Source organism: Genypterus blacodes, unplaced genomic scaffold (genome assembly GCF_046128005.1).
Source record: "Genypterus blacodes isolate CSIRO-AG114 ecotype Tasmania unplaced genomic scaffold, CSIRO-AGI_Gbla_v1 ptg000022l_1, whole genome shotgun sequence".
Classification (NCBI taxonomy): Eukaryota; Metazoa; Chordata; class Actinopteri; order Ophidiiformes; family Ophidiidae; genus Genypterus; species Genypterus blacodes.
Window position 1 is genome coordinate 1,187,501 of NW_027466835.1, and position 9,914 is coordinate 1,197,414.

General features: G+C 48.3%; 1 protein-coding gene across 1 annotated transcript; it reads left to right on the forward strand.

The window, feature by feature from the left end:
- The first annotated feature begins 614 nt into the window (after positions 1–614).
- sox8a (SRY-box transcription factor 8a) lies at positions 615–4,404 on the forward strand. The gene is made up of 3 exons (XM_076143248.1): positions 615–1,253; positions 1,646–1,881; positions 2,020–4,404. The coding sequence occupies exons 1-3, from the start codon at positions 838–840 to the stop codon at positions 2,772–2,774; spliced, it is 1,407 nt and encodes a 468-aa protein (XP_075999363.1). The 5' UTR covers positions 615–837; the 3' UTR covers positions 2,775–4,404.
- The last annotated feature ends 5,510 nt before the right edge of the window (positions 4,405–9,914 follow it).

Below are 9,914 nucleotides of genomic sequence, written 5' to 3' on the forward strand. Positions count from 1 at the left end.
TTAATGATTCATTTTAAGCAGGAAACGATCAATAAATGATCTCATTATTGTAAATACAAGCATCAGGTTATTTAGTATTTAATGGGTCAAATATTCATTTAACTTTATTTCCTGTTATTAGATAACTTGTAAACTTGTAAAATATGTTTTGAGAATAACAAGTTTATACAGTTAAAATTCCAACAGGAAGTCCATTAAAGTCTGTGGTGCAAAAATAATTTCACTTAATATTATTGTCATTTAATACATGTTCCTGTTTTTGCGTCTAATTTAATGAATGAGGATGTTTAAACTTCCTTTTTTGTTTAACAAACATATTTCATCGTCAACCTTCACTCGTGTGTGTCTGCTGCCTGCAGTTACGAGCAGCGCGTCAAAATGTGACACATTATCAGTTTGTCACACAACGAGTCCAACTTTGACAAACACACAAATGTGTCAATGTTGAAAAAAAAAAGGGAAAATGATTCTAATAATGGAGCCCACAGACACGCAGGAGCCAATGAGGAGTGAGTGGTGATGTGTCGCAGCCAATCGCAGGCGGAAGGTGGAGTGTGGATTTTAAAAGTCCAAGTCAAGTTGCAGTAACGTGTGACTCTGAGCTCACACGGAGGACGTCAACTTTCACCGCCGCACCTCCATGACCGCGCCGGGCAACCGGACACACAAGCGCGCAGCAGGAAACTAGCGGACGCGTCCCGGCTGAGAGTTTGAGCGGATCTATGATGGCGCGCTGTGCGTAAAGGCGCACAGGTTCGGCTTCGCGTTTCACGGTGCGTTCGTTACTGTTTTCTCTCTTTCCCCGACGATTTTCACGCCCAAACGGCTGAGCGAAGAATGTTAAAGATGACGGAGGAGCACGACAAGTGTGTGAGCGAGCAGCCGTGCAGCCCCACGGGCACCAACAGCTCCATGTCCCAGGACGACTCCGACTCTGACGCGCCGTCCTCACCGACGGGCTCCGACGGCCCGGGCTCCCTGCTCGCCGGTCTGGGCAAGAAGCTGGACTCGGAGGACGACGAGCGGTTCCCGGCCTGCATACGGGACGCGGTGTCCCAGGTCCTGAAAGGATACGACTGGTCCCTGGTGCCGATGCCCGTGAGGGGGAGCGGCTCGCTGAAGAGCAAACCGCACGTCAAGAGACCCATGAACGCGTTCATGGTGTGGGCGCAGGCGGCCCGCAGGAAGCTGGCGGACCAGTACCCGCACCTGCACAACGCCGAGCTCAGCAAGACGCTCGGCAAACTGTGGCGGTAAGAGGAAGAATTTACAGCAAATACGAGTGAAAGTAAAGTAAGAAGGCAAACAGAAGACAGCGAGCGGCCATAGCTGCAGAATAATGTTATTGTTATTCATAAGTCAAAGTTAAACTTGAGCGAAAGTAGAAGGAAACATTAAAAAAAAAATATCTGCACAAAAATACTGAATTGTTAAATTATATCATGTTTTTATTTTATTTGTGAATTATTCCCCAAATGCAATTACATTTTCTGTTGATGTTTTTTTTGACAACACAAAAGTCCTTCTACTGAGTTAAGCTTTCTGACCTATATTATTTAATTCTATATTGATTTTATTTCATAAGTATAAACATTTTTTTTCACTTGTTTTGCCTTTTTTTAATGGATATTGTATTTTTCCATAGTTTGCTGTCTGAGAATGAAAAGAGGCCTTTTGTAGACGAGGCAGAGCGACTTCGGGTTCAGCATAAGAAAGATCATCCGGACTACAAGTACCAGCCTCGGCGAAGGAAGAACGTGAAGCCGGGCCAGGGCGACCCGGACTCGGGAGCGGAACTGGCCCATCACATGTACAAAGCCGAGCCGGGGCTGGGAGGACTCGGAGGGCTCAGTGACGGACACCACCACTCTGAACATGCAGGTGTGCTGTCCAGTTTAATACATAACATCATCTGTGTGTGTGTGTTGAACTATGTTTTAGGTTGATGCAAATTGTTATCATGCATGTGTTGTGTCTGGAGTGATGAATTCTAAATGTGTGGTGTTCTCCTGGTCTCAGGGCAACCTCACGGCCCCCCTACACCACCCACTACTCCCAAAACAGATCTGCACCACGGAGTGAAGCAGGACCTAAAACACGAAGGCCGTCGTTTGTTAGACAGCAACAGGCAAAACATTGACTTCAGCAACGTCGACATATCTGAGCTCAGCACTGATGTCATCAGCAACATGGAGACCTTCGACGTCCACGAGTTTGACCAGTACCTCCCACTGAACGGCCACGCCTCTGGCTCCTCCGCCCTGCCCCCAGACCACAGCCACGGGCAGGCTCCGGTGCCTGGCGGCTCCTACGCCTCCTCATACGGCCACGCGGGCGGCAATGGGTCAGCGTGGAGCCGCAAGAACGCCATGTCCTCCTCCTCTCCCTCCACCAGCGAGTTGGGTCAGCACCGGCTCCACATTAAGACGGAGCAGCTGAGCCCCAGCCACTACAGCGAGCACTCCCACGGTTCACCCTCCCACTCTGAATACGGCTCCTACAGCGGCCAGGCCTGCGTCACCTCGGCCACATCAGCGGCCTCGGCTGCGGCGTCTTTCTCCAGCTCTCAGTGTGACTATACTGACCTCCAGAGCGCCAACTATTACAACCCTTACTCCGGCTACCCCTCTAGCCTCTACCAGTACCCCTACTTCCACTCCTCCCGGCGGCCCTACGGCAGCCCCATCCTCAACAGTTTGTCTATGGCTCCTGCCCACAGCCCCACCACCTCCAGCTGGGACCAGCCCGTCTACACCACTCTGTCTAGACCCTAGGGGACAAGAAACTGTCGACTTTGTCCCTGGTCCCAGAGCCCAGAGACTCTTTCAGATTGATGCACTACTAATGAAGGAAGTAAGGAGGAGGAGGTGGAGTTGTCGGGGGTAGTAGGCTACCTGTGCCCATTTGAACATTAAACAAATAAAAGTGCCTGCTGATTTTATACAAAGTTCTATCATTGAGATGAAACACACTCGTACTTGGACTTTTTACACAAAGACAAATTGTGTTGTTGGTGAGCCAACATCCTCCATGAGGACATATCGCCTACGCCTACATCCTGTACATCCCCCCTTCTTTCCAGTTTAAGATTGCACGTGCGTGCACACTTGAGGTAAAGCAAAGGCCTGCCACTGAGCTGTGTAGGAGAGGAAGACTTTGGCTCAATGCTGCTGTGAAGCAGATGGAGAAACAGATACATTGGAAAATGTACCCAGGACCAATTATGTGAATTTGCAGTCAAATTTACAGTAATGGCCAAAGCTCCATCACAGCATGTTTGGCTACTTGCATCAGTGGACCAGTCTTAATGAAGTGGCTCATAAGAATCTTATAGTGTCATTGTTTTGCATAAAAGTCATATATGTATTTATGTTCATGCATTATTGGTTTCTTTTTGTTCTTAAGTAGTTAAACACATGTAATGTGGGTTTGGTTATTTACGGTACTGTTGTGTCTTTTAATGAAAACAAGGTGAATCAAGTGAGGAACAGTACAAGCACAGTGCATCATATCATTCCGTCCAAGACCAATTATCAGTAACAACTCTATTCCAAGTGAAGCGCGATGGGAGCAGCAGCCGCAGCCTCACACAGGACAGAACAGGTGTCTGGGCGCTACGCTTGGCTAATGGCGATTAGTCATGATGTGGGGTTAAAGGAAATGGGGTAAGATAACACCAGGCGCTCTGAGTGACATGTCAGCTGGACCTCCTGCATACGTGGATGGACAACACAGACATGCGTGTGGGTGTGTGTGTGTGTGAGCGTGCATCCATGTGTGCGTGTGAGTCATTGTGTGCGTGTGTGTGTGTGTGTGTGTGTGTCATATCCTCGGGCCGGAGGTACACGTCCCAGACATGTCCTGTTCCACTTAATACTTAAAATAACTCTTTACTGAAAATTGCCTTCAAATCTCCTCTGTTACAAGGAAGAATATTAAGGATTTGAGGAAAAAAGACAAAGGAAGAGGAGAGGATGTGAATATTTTCCCATATTTATCTCGGTGGCCATCAAGTGCCAAGTCACTGTCGCAAGTCTCGCGCAAAAATGTCTTTGTGCCTTCTAATGCTTCTTGTCAGTATTTTGATTTGAAACGGACTAATTACCACACCGAGGACGTGATCAGTAATCAGACAGTTAACACACACACTTGATTGTATTCATCATCTGATATCATTCCCTTCCAGCCTTCGGTTCATTTGTTCTGTGAGTTTACTGTACAAGAATAAGGTGTAAAGCGTCGCGCTCAGTTTGATCCACAGGACAGGGATTTGTATATTATTATTATTATTATTATGGTGTATAATTTTGAGAAAGGCTGTGAAAATGATTGTTGTACTATTAACGAGAGATTCATTCCCCCATGCACAGCTAACACACCCGCTGGCCATTTTTTAAAAACAATAAAAAGATACTTTTTCTTGATATTTGTCGTTGTGGTCTCTCTGCACATGCACAATGTCCTGGATCTGAAACATATTCACATTTAAATACTTCAGGAAACAAATGTGCCATAATAAATGAATGGAGTATGTTGAAGTTCAGGTTCCTGTCTTTGCTTCACGCCGAAGCAGCAGCTGTTCCCGCTCGCCCCGGCTCCTCTCACATCTGCAGTCTAAGCCGCAGCTGTGACAGGATCCCGGTGAGACCTTCAGGAAGTTGTTCACCGCTCTCATCCCGCTCGCTTCTCCTTAAAGAGTGGGTGATTAAACATCCGCAGTGAGTTTGATTGGTCGTAAGGTCAAATTAGGTGCATGTGAAAGTTCGGCAAATCCTGCAAATTGCTGTCCGGGATGCAAACACGCATTGAATTCTCGCTGCAGCTTCGGACTTGCATTCATCTTTCAGATTTCCTTCCTGTCTCAGGCCCGTCTGACCTTACATGGTGCCGCGTTGACTCCGCATACGCACTTATACACACAAATTCACATAAACGGGACAGTTCAACTTTTTTTTTCTTTTCTTTTTTTTTTGTTAAGCCACCAACAAGAGAGGAATGAGGAGAGATCCTATCGGCTTTGGCCCAGTGGGTAGAATGCTGAAGCCGGCCCTGGCATGCATGCCAAGCAGCCGTCCCTAACCAGCCCAGGGAGAAGCCAAGTGCCAGGGCCGCGCTGCTGAATTTTAATGATTCATTATGCTGTGGAGGGGCCCCATTGTGTCCCTTTATCCGGAGAGCTAGAAAAGAATTAATTGGACAGAAAATGGAAGGGCAAGGGGAACTGACAAGTCATTAAGAGGGTCCTGAATGGACGATTAGATGCACACGGGGGTGGATTCTCCCCCCTCACTGTCTCATATCGCAGCGCTCCACAAACAAAAAACAAGAACAACAGCCACAATGACCACCAGCCCAAACTGTAGAAATCATATCAGCGCACATAATCTGTAGATAATAAAAGAAGATAATACCACAGCAGATGGGGTGTGGGTGGCTCAAGAACGACTTGTTGTTTTTCTTCCCTCAAAGTCTTTTTTTTTTTTTTTTCACAAGTGTTTGCCAAATACTTTCAGGAGGAACTCTTGAGAAAGAACAGGAGTGAATAAAAGTGAGGCAAAAAGGCTCTTCAGGGTGCTTGGGTCCTGTTTCCCTGGAACTCATCCACACTTTCTGATTGGGCCCTCTTGAAAGCTCGACTGTAAATAGCTCATAAAAACTGAATTGAGACGAAGGAATTCACCGCCAGCTTCGGCGGCGCAGGAGCCCCGAAGATGAATGAAGGAATGTTTACCAGCGCGGCTTTGAGTTAAAGCGACGGACAACACGCTGTGGGTGTGTGGCACATGTATGAGCACCGGGGCGGGAGTGACGGTGGATGTGGAAGGAGGAAGAAGGACGCTGGCTGGCTGAGGAGGAGGAGGAAGAAGAGGAGGACAAGGCAAACTAGATGAACCCAGAGAGGCTGCTGCTGCTGCTGCTGCTGCCGCTGCTGCTGCTTCCACCACCTGACCACATCCCATTGTCAGGAGCGGGATAACTCGCCTGCTGACAGTCTCATCCCATCTAATGAGCCTGGCTGACTCAGGCTCTGTGTCGGGGGGGAAAGAGGGAGCTGGGAACTGTGAAAACTCTGAGAAAGCGCCGCTGATTTGCAAGGGAAATGAAGTGGACATAAAGCGCCAAAGCTGCCCGGCCCCGAGTCTCTGAGGCGACATCATCATCATCCCACACGCACACACACACACATACACACACACACACACACACACACACAGGTCATGTCGCATCACTACTTCATGCTTTTTGTGTGTGTTGGTGTTTCTTTATTTCCATCACTATCAAAATAGGAAATGTAGCTCTTGTGTACACATATATGCTGATGACATCATCATAAAGAACCTATAAGTCAAATCTCCATTTCATCAATTTGTCATAAAGTCTCTCTCCACCTCTGCAGTTCCTCCTTTGCTATCTTACACTCTCTCCAATGCAAACACACTCAAATGAGTTCTGGTGGTTCAGCCCACGCTAATGACTTCCTGAATACGTCGGGGCTCATTTCGCCTCGTCTCTCCTTCTTCTGGCTAAATAAAGGAGTCCGTTTCATTATCGGTGTGTCTCCTGTGTTTGCCAGAGTGCCCGGGCCAAGCAAAACAGGGTGGCAGACAGAACCAACATTGACTTCCCCCGTTTCCACTCGGACAGGCCCGCACAGAGAAGAGACGGGGGGGAGGGGCAGGGGGGGCTCGCGGTGCCAACGCTCTGCTTCTCCAAAAAACGCCGCTAAATTGCCGCTGGCTCCAGCAGGGTCACCTACAGTACGACTGGCACCGACGCCTCACTCAGGTCCTGTGAGAACCATGCAATAAAATCACATCGGTGGAAAGTAAAACCTTTGAGAAGAAAGAAAATAGCTTCGGCTTCAGCTTCAGTCCGACGTGCCTCCAGTGTAAAGAGCAGAGATTCAAATGTCGAGTAAGAAGCAGTAAATCAATAAGATCAATAAATGAAACATGGGATTATTTTCATTAATGAGGAGACAAGCAGAGGATTAAGAATAGGTAAGCACTACTGCTGCTGCTGCTGCTCTGTGTCAGACTGCTAACTGCACCTTGTCGCACTCAGTCGGATCACCGGTGCTGCTGCTTTGCTCATGAACTCAAACTTCTCCAGACTCAGTTAGCATGAGAAGTATTAAAGAAGTAAAGGCTGCATGTTGTTGAGGCTCATCAGTGATCATAATGAGGGTGAATATATGAGGAATAAAGCGTCACCGCAGGTATCTGAGCTCTTACTGTATATAATCTTACATGGAGAGAAGACGGAGAGGAGAAATAAATAAAAAACAGCAACAATTTGACATCTGGTCATGTTCTGTTCTCTGAACAGTTGTCCACAGTCTTTCACCTTCGTTTTCCATTTGTTCTCTCCTTTTCACTTTTTCTTGGCACATCACAGTTGTGAATAGGGTGGCAGCATAGCTGCTCATCTTCTTTCCACAGCTTTAAGACTTGTTGATTAGTAACTATGGCAATGTTTTCATTGTCACAGCTTTCCACTTTAGTTGGAGTGTTGGATGGTTCCACTATCATATACTTACTCCTTCTTCACTTAAAGGAATTTCGTCTCACCCTCATTTTTCCACTCCTGTCCCCCTCCTTGGCACCGATCTGTTTACTGTCCCGTGTTACAGAGACGCCCGAGCAACCAGAAACACTACAGATTGTTCTGACACGTATATACGGAGGAAATAAGACACCAGAAAGTTTAATGTCTATTATTTGCATAGAGAGCGACAGAGCGGGGGAGAGAGAGAGGGAGAGAGGGAGAGGGACAGAGAGGGGAGAGAGAGACGGATAGAGAGAGAGAGAGAGACAGAAAGAGAGAGAGAGGGAGAGAGAGAGAGAGGGAGAGAGAGAGAGACCACCAGCATGTGGGCTCTTGAAAGAGCCTGGAATGTGGAGTGTGGGAGGAACATTTGCCACAAAACGCTCCATGCTACTGATGCACAGAGGTAGAGCCGAGGTGGAGACAAAGCAACGCTCAGAGACGAGGGGACAGAGGCAGCAGAAGTCGCCGAAATATGACAAAGAGAGAGAGAAAGAGAGAGAAGAAGAAGAAAGAGGAGCATGAGGAGGAAAGCGACAGCAGGCTGGAGAGGTCAGGTAGAGAGAATTTGGTGGTGGAGCTGCTTGGCAGAGAGCGACGCAGACAGCAGGGCCAGAGTTTTTACTGTAGCTCCGAGCTGGCAGAGCGGCGTGTGAGCGAGTGCACTCTGTGGGAGCACCCAATCCTGTCACCCAGCACAACATGGCGATTGTGACTAAACAACGGAGCCCATCAAACCCCATTTAGGCTGCTAATACACACACATATACGCCCGGCGAGCCTGCGGTGGGAGCGTTCTATACACCCCGGCTCAGTTCTCACCAGAACGTATAGAAGCATGAGGAATGCGTTTGACTAACCATGTCTGGGATGCCACACTTTCTCTGGTTCCCGGGCCGCGTTAAAACGGACAGTACACCGCAACATATTAGGTGACCATCGCAATATTTGTTTAATATGCATATGATCAGCAACACATGTCCATCCTCTCACACTCGATATCTTTTGTGGTATGACAAAGAGCAGAGCAGGGTGGGGGGGGGGGGGGGGGGGAGAGGGAGGAAAGTGGAGAGAGTTTGTTCTCCCATGTGGTTTTGGCCTCTTCTGAGGGGCCTGGAGCCGTGCCAGTCCAGCCCCAGTCCAGCCTTTGATATGGATGGAGTTCATTATGTAAGAGAATCTATTGTCAGAGACTGAAACAATATGGGGGCAGCAGGAGAGGTGTGTGTGTGTGTGTGTGTGTGTGTGTGTAAGAGTGACTAACACACACTTTCAGACACCTTATCACAGTTGTGACACTGTGAAACATCTCTGCTCTCTGCTTGGCTCAAATGAGGAACGCCAGCATTTTTTTCCCTCTAACAGGTTTTCTCACTTTGCAGTCGTGGTGAAACGTGTTAAAGCTCTTAAGAATTCATTCATTCCTTTTTTTTTTTAGTTTTTCACCCGATTTCAGGTTGTTTTTTTGCCGTCACAGCTGTAAAGGATGAAGAGCGGGCGGACATGTGGACCTTCTCACCTCCTCCTCTGTTCTCATTTCGTCAAACTCAAACAACTTGATGGCTCACATTAAGACCGCAACACACATACAAACAGAGGTGAGACGACCACTTGGGGAGCTCCGTCCTCGTGGCCCCGCCCCCTGTCCTGCACCTCTAAGCCCCCCCTCCTCTTCCTCTTTTCCCTTGGAGTGCAGCCAGACGCTCTGTGGTGTCCGGCCCCCGGCCCCTTCAGGCCCGAGCTTGCTGATAACTGAGCTCCATGCAAATGAACGTGTCATGTATGAAGATCAGCTGCGTCCGTGTTCTCGTTTGAATGAACGAAAATGAGAGTGGACGACGTTGTTTGATGTTCCAGGGCCGGATATCAGGCGCGAGGAGATAAAGCATTCACACACACACACACACACACGCAGGAGGCGCACGCTTGGGGTCCTGCTCGATGGTTGGCAGCACGTCACGGTGCTTTGTGTGTGTGTGTGTGTGTGTGTGTGTGTGTGTGTGTTTGTGTGTGTGTGTGTGTGTGTGTGTGTGAATGACGCAAGATGTGACGGATGAGTCACGGCAGGAAATGGGTGTTTGTGATGGTGAGTGTGTGTCTGGGAGGGGCTGGGTGTCAAGTATGGAGCGATAAAAGACCCGTCTCTCTTTATTCCCCCGTTCCTTAAGGTAACACTGATCTTACTCACTCCCCCCCCTCCCCCTCCCCCATGTCAGGAATGCCAGCGCTGCTCATTGACATTAGTTACATTCCTGATATTTTGTGGAGAAAAGAGCATTCGTGACAGCAACGCGTTGGCTTTCCAGGAAGGCCGAGAATAATCTGCTCGCTCCGTACGGACCCAACATAAACGTCCTGGTCCGGGT

Excerpts from the sequence above, each read along its gene's own strand:
- sox8a (XM_076143248.1), top strand. The coding sequence starts at position 838 with ATGTTAAAGATGACGGAGGAGCACGACAAGTGTGTGAGCGAGCAGCCG. Across the intron at positions 1,254-1,645 it reads ACGCTCGGCAAACTGTGGCG|TTTGCTGTCTGAGAATGAAA; the intron begins GTAAGAGGAAGA and ends ATTTTTCCATAG. Across the intron at positions 1,882-2,019 it reads CCACCACTCTGAACATGCAG|GGCAACCTCACGGCCCCCCT; the intron begins GTGTGCTGTCCA and ends TCCTGGTCTCAG.